This window comes from Chiloscyllium plagiosum, unplaced genomic scaffold (genome assembly GCF_037043375.1).
Source record: "Chiloscyllium plagiosum isolate Xiang-an unplaced genomic scaffold, Cpla_swu_hap1 HiC_scaffold_28, whole genome shotgun sequence".
Classification (NCBI taxonomy): domain Eukaryota; kingdom Metazoa; phylum Chordata; class Chondrichthyes; order Orectolobiformes; family Hemiscylliidae; genus Chiloscyllium; species Chiloscyllium plagiosum.
The window spans coordinates 11,626,642-11,644,338 of record NW_028270166.1 but is presented as its reverse complement, the minus strand read 5'-3'; the positions used below and the strand labels follow the sequence as shown (position 1 = coordinate 11,644,338).

The 17,697-nt window shown below is 44.7% G+C and overlaps 1 protein-coding gene across 1 annotated transcript in view; it reads right to left on the bottom strand.

Annotated features, from left to right (window-relative positions):
• Positions 1–15,928, bottom strand: part of LOC122565056 (WAP, Kazal, immunoglobulin, Kunitz and NTR domain-containing protein 1-like) — a 57,274-nt gene extending 41,346 nt beyond the window's left edge. The window contains exon 1 of the mRNA XM_043720686.2: positions 15,768–15,928. Within this exon, the coding sequence (XP_043576621.2) occupies positions 15,768–15,928 (161 nt within the window). The remainder of the gene's footprint in view (positions 1–15,767) is intronic.
• Between the last annotated feature and the right edge of the window lie 1,769 nt (positions 15,929–17,697).

The window sequence follows — 17,697 nt, the reverse complement described above, 5'->3', positions numbered from 1 at the left end:
GATACTGACACACTGCACACTCCTCCCAGTCAGTTTCACAGTGATACTGACCCATTGCACACGCCTCCCAGTCTGTTACACAGTGATACTGACTCACTGCACACTCCTCCCAGTCTGTTTTACAGCAAAACTAACTCACTGCTCTTTCCTCCCAGTCTGTTACACAGGGATATTGACTCACTGCACACTCCTCCCAATCTGTTACACAGTGATACTGACTCACTGCATACTCCTCCCAGTCTGTTATACAGCGATACTGACTGACTGCCCGCTCCTCCCAGTCTATTACAGTGATACTGACCCACTGCACACTCCTCCCAGTCTGGTACACAATGATACTAACCCACTGCACACTCCTCACAGTCTGTTACACAGTGATATTGACCCACTGCACCCTCCTTCCAGTCTGTTTTACAGTGATACTGACCCACTGCACACTCCTTCCAGTCTGGTACACAGTGATACTGACCCACTGCACACTCCTCCCAGTCTGTTACACAGTGATACTGAACAGCAGCACACTCCTCCCAGTCTGTTACACAGTGATACTGACCCACTGCACACTCCTCCCAGTCTGTTACACAGTGATACTGAGCCATTGCACACTCCTTCCAGTCTGTTTTACAGTGATACTGACCCACTGCACACTCCTCCCAGTCTGTTACACAGTGATACTGACCCACTGCACACTCCTTCCAGTCTGTTTTACAGTGATACTGACCCACTGCACACTCCTCCCAGTCTGTTACACAGTGATACTGAGCCATTGCACACTCCTCTCAGTCTGTTTTACAGCGATACTGAACAGCAGCACACTCTTCCCAGTCTGTACAGTGGTAATGGCCAATGCACACTCTTCTGAATCTGTTACACAGTGATACTGACCCACTGCACTCTCCTCCCAGTCTGTTACAGAGCGATACTGACTCACTGCACACTCCTCCCAGTCTGTTACACAGTGATACTGACCCACTGCACTCTCCTCCCAGTCTGTTACAGAGCGATACTGACTCACTGCACACTCCTCCCAGTCTGTTACACAGTGATACTGACCCACTGCACACTCCTCCCAGCCTGGTACACAGCGATACTGACTCACTGCACTTCCCTCCCAGTCTGTTTCACAGTGATACTGACTCGCTGCACTTCCCTTCCAGTCTGTTACACAGCGATACTGACTCACTGCACACTCCTCCCAGTCTGTTTCACAGCGATACTGACTCATTGCTTACTCCTCCCAGTCTGTTACACAGCAATACTGACTCACTGCACACTCCTTCCAGTCTGTTTCACAGTGATACTGAGCCATTGCACACTCCTCCCAGTCTGTTACACAGTGATACTGAGCCATTGCACACTCCTCCCAGTCTGTTTTACAGCGATACTGAACAGCAGCACACTCTTCCCAGTCTGTACAGTGGTAATGGCCAGTGCACACTCTTCCAAATCTGTTACACAGTGATACTGACCCACTGCACTCTCCTTCCAGTCTGTTACAGAGCGATACTGACTCACTGCACACTCCTCCCAGTCTGTTACACAGTGATACTGACCCACTGCACACTCCTCCCAGCCTGGTACACAGCGATACTGACTCACTGCACTTCCCTCCCAGTCTGTTTCACAGTGATACTGACTCGCTGCACTTCCCTCCCAGTCTGTTACACAGCGATACTGACTCACTGCACACTCCTCCCAGTCTGTTTCACAGCGATACTGACTCATTGCTTACTCCTCCCAGTCTGTTACACAGCAATACTGACTCACTGCACACTCCTTCCAGTCTGTTTCACAGTGATACTGACTCACTGCACTCTCCTCCCAGTCTGTTACACAGTGATACTGAGCCATTGCACACTCCTCCCAGTCTGTTACACAGTGATACTGAGCCATTGCACACTCCTCCCAGTCTGTTTTACAGCGATACTGAACAGCAGCACACTCTTCCCAGTCTGTACAGTGGTAATGGCCAGTGCACACTCTTCCAAATCTGTTACACAGTGATACTGACCCACTGCACTCTCCTTCCAGTCTGTTACAGAGCGATACTGACTCACTGCACACTCCTCCCAGTCTGGTACACAGCGATACTGACTCACTGCACACTCCTCCCAGTCTGTTACACAGTGATACCAACACACTGCACACTCCTCCCAGTCTGTTACACAGTGATACTGACCCACTGCACTCTCCTTCCAGTCTGTTACACAGTGATACCAACACACTGCACTCTCCTCCCAATCTGTTACAGAGCGATACTGACTCACTGCACACTCCTTCCAGTCTGTTACACAGCGATACTGACTCACTGCACACTCCTCCCAGTCTGTTTCACAGTGATACTGACCCACTGCACACTCCTTCCAGTCTGTTTCACAGTGATACTGAGCCATTGCACACTCCTCCCAGTCTGTTTTACAGCGATACTGAACAACAGCACACTCTTCCCAGTCTGTACAGTGGTAATGGCCAGTGCACACTCTTCCAAATCTGTTACACAGTGATACTGACCCACTGCACTCTCCTTCCAGTCTGTTACACAGTGATACCAACACACTGCACACTTCTCCCAGTCTGTTATACAGTGATACCTACTCACTGCACACTCCTCCCAGTCTGTTACACAGTGATACTGACCCACTGCACACTCCTCCCAGTCTGTTACACAGTGATACTGATCCACTGCACACTCCTCCCAGTTTTTTGCACAGCAACACTGACTCACTGCACTCTCCTTCCAGTCTGTTTCACAGTGATACTGACTCACTGCTCTCTCCTCCCAGTCTGTTAACAGAGATACGGAGTCACTGTACATTCCTCCCAGTCTGTTAACAGAGATACGGTGTCACTGCACATTCCTCCCAGTCTGTTTTATAGCGATACTGAACAACAGCACACTCTTCCCAGTCTGTACAGTGGTAATGGCCAATGCACACTCTTCCGAATCTGTTACACAGTGATACTGACAAACTGCACACTCCTCCCAGTCCGTTTAACAGCAACACTGACTCACTGCACAACCCATCCAGTGTCACAAAATGATACTGACTGAATGCACACTCCCCCGAGTCACTTACACAGTGAAACTGACTCACTGTACACTCCTCCTAGTCTGTTACACAGCGAGACTCACTGCATACTCCTCCCAGTCTGTTACACAGTGATACTGACTCACTGCACACTCCTCCCCATCTGTTACAGTGATACTGCACCACTGCAAACTCCTCCCCATCTGTTACACAGTGATACTGACTCACTGCACACTCCTTCCAGTCTGTATACAGTGATACTGACCCACTACACACTCCTTCCAGTCTGTTACAGTGGTACTGACACACTGCACTTCCCTTCCAGTCTGTTAACAGAGATACTGAACAAGGGTCGGTGTGGACTTGTTGGGCCGAAGAGCCTGTTTCCACACTGTAAGTAATCTAATCTAATCTAAACTGCACACTCCTCCCAGTCTGGTAACAGAGATACTGACCCACTGCACACTCCTCCCACTCCGTTACACAGAGATACTGACCCACTGCACTTTCCTCCCAGTCTGTTACACAGTGATACTGACACACTGCAAACTCCTCCCAGTCTGTTTCACAGTGATACTGACTCACTGTACACTCCTCCCAGTCTGTTTCACAGTGATAAAGACTCACTGTACACTCCTCCCAGTCTGTTACACAGCAATACTGACCAATGCACACTTCTCGCTGTCTGTTTCATGTTGATACTGACCCATTGCACAGTCCTCCCAGTCTGTTAGTGATACTGACTTACCGAACAGTCCTCCTAGTCTGTGACACAGCAATACTGACTCACTGCACACTCCTCCCAGTCTGTTAGTGATACTGACTCACTGCAGTCTCAACCCAGTCTGTTACACTGTGATACTGACTCACTGCACACTTGTTCCCATCTGTTTCATTAATACTGACACATCGGACAGTCTTCCCAGTCTGTTACAAAGTGATACTGACACACTGCACACTCCTCCCAGTCAGTTTCACAGTGATACTGACCCATTGCACACGCCTCCCAGTCTGTTACACAGTGATACTGACTCACTGCACACTCCTCCCAGTCTGTTTTACAGCAAAACTAACTCACTGCTCTTTCCTCCCAGTCTGTTACACAGAGATATTGACTCACTGCACACTCCTCCCAATCTATTACACAGTAAGACTGACTCACTGCACACTCCTCCCAATCTGTTACACAGTGATACTGACTCACTGCATACTCCTCCCAGTCTGTTATACAGCGATACTGACTGACTGCTCGCTCCTCCCAGTCTATTACAGTGATACTGACCCACTGCACACTCCTCCCAGTCTGGTACACAATGATACTAACCCACTGCACACTCCTCACAGTCTGTTACACAGTGATATTGACCCACTGCACCCTCCTTCCAGTCTGTTTTACAGTGATACTGACCCACTGCACACTCCTTCCAGTCTGGTACACAGTGATACTGACCCACTGCACACTCCTCCCAGTCTGTTACACAGTGATACTGAACAGCAGCACACTCCTCCCAGTCTGTTACACAGTGATACTGACCCACTGCACACTCCTCCCAGTCTGTTACACAGTGATACTGAGCCATTGCACACTCCTCCCAGTCTGTTACACAGTGATACTGACCCACTGCACACTCCTTCCAGTCTGTTTTACAGTGATACTGACCCACTGCACACTCCTCCCAGTCTGTTACACAGTGATACTGACCCACTGCACACTCCTTCCAGTCTGTTTTACAGTGATACTGACCCACTGCACACTCCTCCCAGTCTGTTACACAGTGATACTGAGCCATTGCACACTCCTCTCAGTCTGTTTTACAGCGATACTGAACAGCAGCACACTCTTCCCAGTCTGTACAGTGGTAATGGCCAATGCACACTCTTCTGAATCTGTTACACAGTGATACTGACCCACTGCACTCTCCTCCCAGTCTGTTACAGAGCGATACTGACTCACTGCACACTCCTCCCAGTCTGTTACACAGTGATACTGACCCACTGCACTCTCCTCCCAGTCTGTTACAGAGCGATACTGACTCACTGCACACTCCTCCCAGTCTGTTACACAGTGATACTGACCCACTGCACACTCCTCCCAGCCTGGTACACAGCGATACTGACTCACTGCACTTCCCTCCCAGTCTGTTTCGCAGTGATACTGACTCGCTGCACTTCCCTTCCAGTCTGTTACACAGCGATACTGACTCACTGCACACTCCTCCCAGTCTGTTTCACAGCGATACTGACTCATTGCTTACTCCTCCCAGTCTGTTACACAGCAATACTGACTCACTGCACACTCCTTCCAGTCTGTTTCACAGTGATACTGACTCACTGCACTCTCCTCCCAGTCTGTTACACAGTGATACTGAGCCATTGCACACTCCTCCCAGTCTGTTACACAGTGATACTGAGCCATTGCACACTCCTCCCAGTCTGTTTTACAGCGATACTGAACAGCAGCACACTCTTCCCAGTCTGTACAGTGGTAATGGCCAGTGCACACTCTTCCAAATCTGTTACACAGTGATACTGACCCACTGCACTCTCCTTCCAGTCTGTTACAGAGCGATACTGACTCACTGCACACTCCTCCCAGTCTGTTACACAGTGATACTGACCCACTGCACACTCCTCCCAGCCTGGTACACAGCGATACTGACTCACTGCACTTCCCTCCCAGTCTGTTTCACAGTGATACTGACTCGCTGCACTTCCCTCCCAGTCTGTTACACAGCGATACTGACTCACTGCACACTCCTCCCAGTCTGTTTCACAGCGATACTGACTCATTGCTTACTCCTCCCAGTCTGTTACACAGCAATACTGACTCACTGCACACTCCTTCCAGTCTGTTTCACAGTGATACTGACTCACTGCACTCTCCTCCCAGTCTGTTACACAGTGATACTGAGCCATTGCACACTCCTCCCAGTCTGTTACACAGTGATACTGAGCCATTGCACACTCCTCCCAGTCTGTTTTACAGCGATACTGAACAGCAGCACACTCTTCCCAGTCTGTACAGTGGTAATGGCCAGTGCACACTCTTCCAAATCTGTTACACAGTGATACTGACCCACTGCACTCTCCTTCCAGTCTGTTACAGAGCGATACTGACTCACTGCACACTCCTCCCAGTCTGGTACACAGCGATACTGACTCACTGCACACTCCTCCCAGTCTGTTACACAGTGATACCAACACACTGCACACTCCTCCCAGTCTGTTACACAGTGATACTGACCCACTGCACTCTCCTTCCAGTCTGTTACACAGTGATACCAACACACTGCACTCTCCTCCCAATCTGTTACAGAGCGATACTGACTCACTGCACACTCCTTCCAGTCTGTTACACAGCGATACTGACTCACTGCACACTCCTTCCAGTCTGTTTCACAGTGATACTGACCCACTGCACACTCCTTCCAGTCTGTTTCACAGTGATACTGAGCCATTGCACACTCCTCCCAGTCTGTTTTACAGCGATACTGAACAACAGCACACTCTTCCCAGTCTGTACAGTGGTAATGGCCAGTGCACACTCTTCCAAATCTGTTACACAGTGATACTGACCCACTGCACTCTCCTTCCAGTCTGTTACACAGTGATACCAACACACTGCACACTCCTCCCAGTCTGTTATACAGTGATACCTACTCACTGCACACTCCTCCCAGTCTGTTACACAGTGATACTGACCCACTGCACACTCCTCCCAGTCTGTTACACAGTGATACTGATCCACTGCACACTCCTCCCAGTTTTTTGCACAGCAACACTGACTCACTGCACTCTCCTTCCAGTCTGTTTCACAGTGATACTGACTCACTGCTCTCTCCTCCCAGTCTGTTAACAGAGATACGGAGTCACTGTACTTTCCTCCCAGTCTGTTAACAGAGATACGGAGTCACTGCACATTCCTCCCAGTCTGTTTTATAGCGATACTGAACAACAGCACACTCTTCCCAGTCTGTACAGTGGTAATGGCCAATGCACACTCTTCCGAATCTGTTACACAGTGATACTGACAAACTGCACACTCCTCCCAGTCCGTTTAACAGCAACACTGACTCACTGCACAACCCATCCAGTGTCACAAAATGATACTGACTGAATGCACACTCCCCCGAGTCACTTACACAGTGAAACTGACTCACTGTACACTCCTCCTAGTCTGTTACACAGCGAGACTCACTGCATACTCCTCCCAGTCTGTTACACAGTGATACTGACTCACTGCACACTCCTCCCCATCTGTTACAGTGATACTGCACCACTGCAAACTCCTCCCCATCTGTTACACAGTGATACTGACTCACTGCACACTCCTTCCAGTCTGTATACAGTGATACTGACCCACTACACACTCCTTCCAGTCTGTTACAGTGGTACTGACACACTGCACTTCCCTTCCAGTCTGTTAACAGAGATACTGAACAAGGGTCGGTGTGGACTTGTTGGGCCGAAGGGCCTGTTTCCACACTGTAAGTAATCTAATCTAATCTAAACTGCACACTCCTCCCAGTCTGGTAACAGAGATACTGACCCACTGCACACTCCTCCCACTCCGTTACACAGAGATACTGACCCACTGCACTTTCCTCCCAGTCTGTTACACAGTGATACTGACACACTGCAAACTCCTCCCAGTCTGTTTCACAGTGATACTGACTCACTGTACACTCCTCCCAGTCTGTTTCACAGCAATACTGACTCACTGCGCCCTCCTCCCAGTCTGTACACAGTTATTCTGACCCACTGCGCACTCCTCCCAGTCTGTTACACAGTGATACTGACTCGTCGTATACTTGTCCCGTCTCTATGTTGAAAATACTAGACTTCCTTCTTCCACAACTCGCTTTATATCATTTCTTGATCTCTACGCACTGAACCTTTACTCTAGCGGGCATAGGTTTAGGGTGAGAGGGGAAAGATATAAAAGAGACCTAAGCGGCAACCTTTTCACGCAGAGGGTGGTATGTGCATGGAATGAGCTGCCAGAGGAAGTGGTGGAGGCTGGTACAATTGCAACATTTAAGAGGCATTTGGATGAGTATATGAATAGGAAGGGTTTGGAGGGATATGGGCCGGGTGCTGGCAGGTGGGAGTAGATTGGGTTGGGATATCTGGTCGGCATGGACGAGTTGGACCGCAGGGTCTGTTTTCATGCTGTACACCTCTATGACTCTCGGATTCTAAATGTGGAGAAACCACTTTTGCTGGTGTTGGATGAAAGATTAGATTATGGCCTCGTGGTGTTGTTGCTGAAGTCTTGATCCAGAGACCCAGGCAATGTTCTGGGGTCCCAGGTTTAAATCCCACAATAGCAGATGGCGCAATATGAATTTAACATTTTAAAAAATACCTGGAATGACGAATCTACTGATGACCTTGAATTGATAATCGGAAAAACCCATCTGGTTCACTAAAGTTGTTCCAGGAAGAAAATCTGCCATTCTTACCTGGTCTGGCCTACATGTGACTCTAGACCCACACCAATGTGGTTGACTCTTAACTGCCCTCTGGGCAATAAACGCCGGCTTAGTCAGTGATGCCCTCATCCCACAAATGAGAAAAAATGAAAATTAAATGGTGGCTTGGAACTCAAAATAACTTGTTTGTTCTTCTCTGAATAATGTCATGGGATCCTCAAAATCTAACTGAGCAGACAGACAGAGCTTTCTCCCAAAGCTGCCTAAGACTCTGAAACATTCTCTCACAGCTGCCCAATGAGTCAACCTTTGCTTAGACTCTGCAGTGCGCTCTTAAACTTATAGCTCAATAACTCAGAAGTGGGAAACCTGCCACTCAGACAATCTTTCTACCATGTAACTCCTGGAAAGTTTAAATTCTCTGGTGCAATGAACATCTGCAGAGGGAACACCCAACAAAGTGATTTGGCTTCAATCCGGTGAAAATCACTTTCCAATCACACAGCTGTGGATTTTTATTTTTTTCCACACCAGTTATCCCTTATTGCTTTTTCAGGGATCCGATAATTTTATCCTGAGTTACGAACTTTTTTTTTTAACTGAGGCCTCACTCCAATCCAGGTGTTGAGCTGCTGAAACACATTTTGTGACAGGCTTTCACAGCCACAGAGGGACTTTCATCTTATCACGCTGCAGAAGATTTGAACTCAGGTCCCAGATGAGAGAGCACAATGTTCTAAGCCAGTGCTCCTCTTTGTAAAATCAATCCAGTCATTAATTTGCAGTAGATTGATAGCAGTGTATCACAAGGTCAATTGAACACCTTACAGAATTGGAGAGATTTCTTTTGGATCTGTGCACCACCAAGATTAGAAATCTGTTTTAAACTGTCTGTTTGTATTGTTGTTTAAAGTACAATATGATTTATAGAAGTCCTACAGTGTGAAATCAGGCCATTCGGCCTACTGAGTCCACACTGACCCTCTGAAGAGCATCCCACCCAAACCCACCCCCTTGTCCTATATTTCCTATGTTTAATCCACCTAGCCTACACATCCCTGGAAACTATGGTGAATTTAGCATAGGCAATCCACCTAACTTGCACATCTTTGGACTGTGCAAGGAAATTTGAGTACCCAGAGGAAAACAGCACAGACACAGCGAGAATGTGCAAATTCCACACAGACTTGTCACCTGAGGCTGGAATCGAACCCAAGTCCCTGGCGCTGAGGCAGCAGTGCTAACCACTGAGCCACTGTGCCATATTTTAAAGAGTTTTGCAGACTGCTTTTGGTTTTGTCCACAATGTTTCATGAAGTAATACTGTCAGATGTCACTGTGCATCTTGTGGTTTCAGAAGTGTCCAACTTTTCGCAGAGTAAGAGAAAAGGACCCAGTAAATTACTTCATTACTAAGTGACCGTGTTTAATTCACTGCCACGTCTCTGTCACGAAATTACTTACTATTGGCCCTTGGCTTTACTCCAGATATTGATATAGCATGGAACATATAGATAGTGTTTCACCAGTGTTAAGTACCTATAATCAATTCACACACACATACATATGTGTACACTACTCACAATTTTCCATTTCCTATGTTTTTAATTCCACTATTGCTGGCTTTGTGCCACCAACTGGCAAGGTCCAAAGCTCTGGAACACTCTCTCTCATCCTTTCTGCCTTTCCTTCCTCTTCTAAACTTTAATACCTTTCACATCTTTGAGCAAACATTTACTCATCTGCCAGAATATTTCCTTGTGCGGCTTTGGCATCTAGCAATAACTCTTTGTGAAGCAACTTGGAATGCTATCCTCAACGGCACTATATAAATGCATCAAGGAGTGGGGTATCCATTGGAATACACTTTAAAAACCTCACCCAGACCTCCTACGCATAGTTGCCCTCCAGTGGTGTTCATTGGAATGTGACTACTATGTCAGAGTTGGGTTATACGGAAATTGGGCTTCAATGTGATGTTACACTCTATGTCTGTTGGCATTCACTGTCGAGGTACCAGATGCTGTTTTTATAGATGGGTCACTAGCTGAGTAAGCTTTACTATTCACACTGCCTGATCTAATCAAAATATCGCATTGTGTGAACTGCATACCTACTAAGTGGTGAAATACTGTGCTGACACATTCTATGAATTAGTCATGTAAACAATAAAGGAAAGGTCAGACACTGGTTTTCTGCAGCCTTAAAACCTTTTTAATGGACCTTTCTTTTGTGATTATAGTCATTTTCACATCCCCGGTGGCTTGAAATTGTAAAGACTTGACTGTAAGCCAATACAGATCAGGAAAAGGTCAAATTTGATCCCTGGTTCTGTGTCAATTTAGTCAGTCTCAATAAGCAGCAAAAGAAAGACTTGGCCTCCCCTTCTTTGAAAGGAAAATTAACCAGCAATCCTAGTCTAGAGTTTGACAGAAGTCGCTCATAGGATGTGAGCGTCACTGGGCAGGCCAGCGTTCATTGCCCTGGCAAAAATTAAGAGTCAACCATCTTGTTGTGGGTCTGGAGTCACATGTATGCCAGACCAGGTGAGGATGGCAGTTGTCCTTTCCTAAAGGACCTTTGGGAAGCAGACCTGTTTTTACTACAGATTTGGAGGTTCCAGTGTTGGACTGGGGTGGACAACGTTAAAAAATCACACAACACTAGGCTATAGTCCATCAGGTTTATTTGGAAGCACTAGCTTTCGGAGCGCTGCTCCTTCATCAGGTGGTTGTCAACCACTTCATGAAGGAGCAGCCCTCCGAAAGCTAGTGCTTCCAAATAAACCTGTTGGACTATAACCTAGTGCTGTGTGATTTTTAACTCTGTTTTTATAACAATTGACAGTGATTACATGATCAGCATTTATTCAAGATACGGTGAATGGCAGCTGTCTTTTCCCTCCAGCGGGGAATTTCAAAACTAGGGAGCATATTTATAAGATGGGAGGCGAAAAAGACATGACGGCAATATTTTTTGCACATAGAGTGGTTCAAGTATAGAATGAATTTCCAGAGGAAGTGGTGGATGCAGATACAGTTACAACATTTAAAAGACATATAGACAAGTACATGAACAAGAAATATTTGGAAGAATATTAGCCAAGCACAGGCAGGTGGGACTGGTTAGTTTCGGAACATGGTCAGCATGGACTGGTTAGACCAAAGGGTCTGTTTCTGTACTGTATGACTCAGTAAAATTTCTATTGGATAATAAATGTCATGAATTTGAGCTCACGTCACCAGAATAAGCATCTGAAACTTTGGATTATTAGCCCAGTCACATTGCCTATGTCACCACTTCCCTTGATGCTTGACTGGAAGAGCGTAGACATGGATATCAAATAAAGAGAGGTTCGGCAGGGGCTGTAAAAATGCAGAATCAATCAACTTTGTACACAATTGTTGACAAGACAGGACACACAAATAATGGTCATTTGGATTAGGTAAGGAAAGGGTGAACTTTGCAACACCTTTTGACGATCTGAATGAAGAAATCAACATCCCTCAGGAAGACGGGAGGAAATTGGAGGAAGGGAAATTTTATAACACACTGTCTTTACATTGAGGGTGGGCTCAGTCAGAAATAACAAAAGCAGTAGCCTAGCATGACCTCTTTATGATGCACGAAGGTAATGACCTTTTATGCCTTGCATTGGACTGTGAAGGCATTAGCATTAAATAACAGCAGTATTTGAGCTTTTTGCCTCCAATTTGAAATTGTTTATTTCCAGGATTACAGCTTTCTGTTTGCCTAGAATTTCCTGACTCAAGAAAGGTTGCATTACTTTGATTGCTGAGTTATAACGTTGGAAGCATGAAGAATGTTCTCTTGGAGATAAATGACAGTCGGATTTTAGAAGCTGTGAAAAATAATTCAGCTCAAATAATTCAAGTCCACTCTAAGTGGAGAGGACCTGAGGCTTGGTAATACAGGTAGTGGCGGCTTCAAACTCAGCTTTATAAAGAAGCTGTGTCAAACCTTAATTGGTTTAATAAAAAATAGTGTCACCTATTATTAAGTCTGAAGTCACAAGGACAGTGACCTCAATGCCATGTTTGTGGGTGGGGAGAAACACAACCACATGCTTTATCCAGTACACATCCCCATGACCAAATAGTCTTCCTGAATATGCACGGTCTAGATTAGATTAGATTCCCTACAATGTGGAAACAGGCCCTTCGGCCCAATCAGTCCACACTGACCCTCCAAAGAGTAACCCACCCAGGCCCATTTCCCTCTGACTAATGCACCTAACGCTATGGGCAATTCAGCATGGCCAATTCACCTAACCTGCACATCTTTGGACTGTGAGAGGAAACCGGAGCACCCAGAGGAAACCCACGCAGACATGAGGAGAATGTGCAAACTCCACACAGACAGTCGCCCGAAGTTGGAATTGACCCTGGTACAGTGAGGCAGCAGTGCTAACTGCTGAGCCACTGTGCCACGTGTCTAGACACACATCTGAAGAATGGCCACTTTCCCGGGATGGATATTTTATCAAGAGGATTGGAGAAATAAAGCTTTGCAAATAAAAGCTGAGTGTTGGCCAAGACCAGTGTCATACAATCCTTTAGCCACTTCAAATGTAATAAAACATCAATTTAGCAGAAAATGATTATATTTCCGATTAGCTAGTGGATGGTAAAGAGGTCATGTGATGTAGTGAGTAGTGCCTTCTGAACCAGAAACTCCAGGTTCGAGTCCCACCCCAGGACCTGGCAGCTAAAAAAGATGTGTTGCTAATGTGGCCAAACAGTTTGAGTATTGGCTTATAAATCCTTCTACGGCAGTCAATAAGATTGGAGAGTCAGCCAGGTTTGATGCACAGAGTAGCGTTGCTAAAGCTATAGCCTCTGGTTATAGATTGGTGATCTGTTCCAGTAAATGTATCAACTACAGAAACAGACAGAAACGCATGATTTGCCTGCCTCATGCACCACTATGTGTGCGAATGGAAAAACAACCAAGTTACGGGAGGGGCCAGTGACCATGTGGTCTCATATTTAATGGTGTATGCATGTAAACTTTAATTTGGATAAAGTTTTAACACAGAGAACCAGGACACATGTATATGAAGATTCTGTCAATCTTTTGAGCATTTCTTGATATTGAACGGTGGTGGTGGTGGGTATTTGTACTGTACTTTGCTCATATTGAGTGAGAGTGAAGGAAGCACCTTCTACCAAAATTAATTAATGCAGCAAAAATGCTTGAGTGAATTTAAACAGAGATTTCTGTCAGTTTCGCTGGATTTAATAAAATTCTACTGAAGTTCCCAAAGCCTGAGAGTGCAGCAGCGTGCAACACAGATGCAAGACACAAGGCAGCAGACAAGTACAGAGCGTAAGAGGCTCAGTCACAGTGACAATCTGAGGTACGCCTGTCCATGGTATTCACATACATTTGCCTTGAGTTTATGAATCGATCTTGTTTCCAGAAATTTGCCAGTGAGAAAATTATTGACAGCAATGTGCGTCTTTCACCACATCCTGACATTTGACAATCTCACAAGCCAGACACTTTCTCTAAATCTGTGAAGTCCACTCACACAAACCCAGCAATTCAAAAAGAAACTTTATTAAATCTGATTTGAAATGTATGTTGAACTACCAAGGAGGGTGCAAAACCTAAAAGCCTAGAATAGAAACTTGAGATTCATCAAAATCTGAAGGAGAAGAATGTTAATTTATTTTGGTCAATGACTCACATTAAATGGCAATACCAACCTTCCCTTTGCTGTCAGCCCAGTGCTCACTAACTCATACATTTCCCTGTTCAGAGGCATTTCAATATTTTAGGTTCTCATTTTGATGATCAAAATCCTTTAGTGTTTTACTTTTACCAATCTTTCTAAACTCCTCCAGACCTACAACACCCTGAGAATGATGTTTTGCCACTTCTGCATTCCCCCAATTTCATTGCCCCATGAAAGCAATATGCTGTCAGTATCTAGCATCAAACCCCTGGAGTCTTTTCACTAAGATTTTCTGCCTCTCTCTACTCCTTGAAGCCACTCCTTAAAATCAATTAACTTTTACTCACCACATTTTCAGTTCCTGTTATGCAGGTGTTTCCATTATTGATATGGCACTGCATTTAAAAGATTATGAAAATTGGTTCATCTGATGTACTGTGTAGGTAAAGATTGTTTTTCTAACAGGTACTAAGAGGAATATTTGGGCACTTTCTTAAAAAATACACCAGAAGTCACAAATTGTAAGCAATTTGGCTGGAGTGATAGTCACATGTCTGGATTTATGGCTTTCAGGAGCTGTGGTTGTTTGATGTTCTTTGCAATTCAGGTGTTGTGTTGCTAAGGAAGAAGAAATCACAGAATTGTTATGATGCAGTAGAAAGCCATTCAGCCCATCATGTTGTTGCCAGCTCTCTGAGCAATTTGGCTGAATCCTAATCTCCTGCCTTTCCCAATGATCCATGCACAGTTTCAATTTTAATCACCATCCTGTCTCTTCATGTACTTTTGTACCAAAGTGTATCACTTCACACTTTACCACATTGAACTCCATCTGCCCATTCCACTAACCTGTCGATAGCCTTTGAAGTTCTACTCTGTCCTCAAGAAGTAACAATTATTTGTCCAAAGTATTTTCTTAAAGTTAATCTCTAGACAAACACTTCCATTCTTTTTTACTTGAACTGCTGCGTGTGTCTGTGTGTACATATGTTAGATTATTTCGAAAGGCTAATGTTTGGGTTTTCATATTGCATTGTGTGTGTTAATCAGTTAAAAATCACACAACACCTGATGAAGGAGCAGCGCTCTGAAAGCTAGTGCTTCCAATTAAACCTGTTGGACTGTAACCTAGTGTTATGTGATTTTTAACATTGTACACCCCAGTCCAACACCGGCATCTCCAAATCATGTGTGTTAATCAGCTTTGCATTTTTGTTCAATAAATCTTGTTACAATAATACAATATATTTTGGTTTACTAAGGAAACTTGGCTATTGGATTTTTAAAATTTGTATCCTGAAATTGAAATAAATAAAGCATACAATTGACTATACCAGTAATACATTTAAATATATGTTGTGGCAGTGGAATAGTGGAAACGAGACAATGACAGAGTATTCCTCCAACTTGAGACATAACACTCCTCCTTTAGTCTTATGTCAGTTCGGAATGTTTTATGACCTGAACAATGTTATTTTAAAGTAGGATCTTGTTACTGAGTTGTAAAGGAGACACAAACCTGTATTCTAAGTTGGTGGTGGACTAGGACATTTCTCCCTCATTTCTCTTTGTTTTCTTTCTCTCTTTCACTCCCGGCCTCACCGCGGACGCAGGGAGGAGCCCGTGGCAGTGTCTTGGCTTGATCTTCCAGCTTGGTGTGGTGGTACCTCGGCGTGTGATTGCGTCTTGCCTGGGCATGTTCCTGAGGCACCAGGGGGAGAATGGGGAGGGAGCAGCTTCAGCAGCAGCCACAGCAATGCCATTGTGGCGCAGCACGGGAAGAGTGAGCGGTGAGGGAGCTCCCCCGGTATCTGTGACGGTGGTGTCATTAACAGTCAGCTGAGGGTCTCCTGGAGACCAAGCTCAGGGGAGGACTCATCAAAGTTTGCTGAACTCTTAACTTTATTCTTCTAGTTAATATTAAGAAGGGCTTTAAAGTTAACTAATACCTTATTTCTTTATTTTTCTACTTATTCTATACAGGAAATGCTTAACGTTTTAATTCTGTTTCCTTTACTACTTTGTACATAAGTTTTTGAACATAGGAACCTTTGTAGCGAAGATGGCACTGTGTGTGGTGACATTATACACTTTCACTGTACTCCTGTACTTGAGTTCATGTGACAATAAAAATCTAAATCTTAACATCTTATTGTGTAGATAAGGATACTTGAATATAATTAGAAATACGTTCACAAGTTTTCCAAGATTGGAAAATGTATAAATGTTGTGACACAGTCATATAAGAAATAACCTGATTGTAAAACACAACTTACTAGTGCCCAAACAAGATAAATCTTTTGAAATACAGTCCCTATTATTGTAGTAGAGTTAAATATAAAACTGGTTTTCAAATGGCAAGGTCTTACAACAGTCAATGAATGTTTGCTGGTGTTGGGTTGTGTGAGAAAGTTGATCAAGCACAAAATAACCTGCTGCCCCTTAATAATGTGCTGGGATCTTGAACATCAACCTGAGCAAGTCATTCATTAATCCATCCGAGAAATGAAACCTTTGACCATGCAGCACGGCCTTAATCCCATACCATTTCGGTGTTAGTTAATGATGACACAAGAGAACAGTATCTGGTTTTCTTCAAACAGTGTCATGGAATCTTTTCTGTTCGCCTGAGAAGACCAATGGACCTCATTTTATATCAGATCAATTAATGAGTCTTCCAGGTGGGACACTAAACACAAGGTCCCACCTGTCCTTTCTTTCAGTCAGAGGTAAAAGATTCCGTATGTCGCTATTTCAACCAAAATCCAGGGAATTTATCCTGGTGTCTAGGCCTATATCTATCCACAATCAACATCAGGAAAACAGATTATCTGGTCATTGTCATATTGCCGCTTGCATAGTTAAGGTTTAGAACCCTGACTCAGCAAAGACTGAGAATAGAATCTGGACATACCCATTATACAGCCTTGAACCTGCCTGGGCAGCGTGGTTAACCTGTGACCTCATGGAGATCAGAGGTGTCGATGTCATCTACAAACTTTTGCAGGAAATTGAAGGTCAGACAAAAAGGTTCCAAATTCCTTTGAATCTTTTCCCATTATTTCTGAACAAAGCAGAACACATAATATATAAAATGGGAATAAGAATATGCCATTAGGCCCATCAGCCTGCTCTGCTATTCAATATGAACATGGCTGATCATCCAACTCACTATTGTTAGCCATAGGTAATTATACTAGAAGGAGTTGGCCCTAGCAGACTGGGCAAAACTACTAAAGGGCAGGACAATTGAAGAGCAGTAGCAAATGCTTAGGGAGATACTAAATACTTGATCCAGAGGCTCACTGATGATGTTACCTAGTATGGTGACAAAACTTCTGAAACCGAACCTTCCAGCTCAGCGAGCAAACCTACATCTAGAACCTCAACCTGAGCTACAAATCTTCTCAGATACTAAATGCCTCTCAATTAATGTATTCTACTGAGAGCAAGAGGAATTTGTAAAAAAAATGAAGAATCATCCTTGGCTTAACAAGGAAGTCAAGAATAACATAAATATAAAAATTAGGAC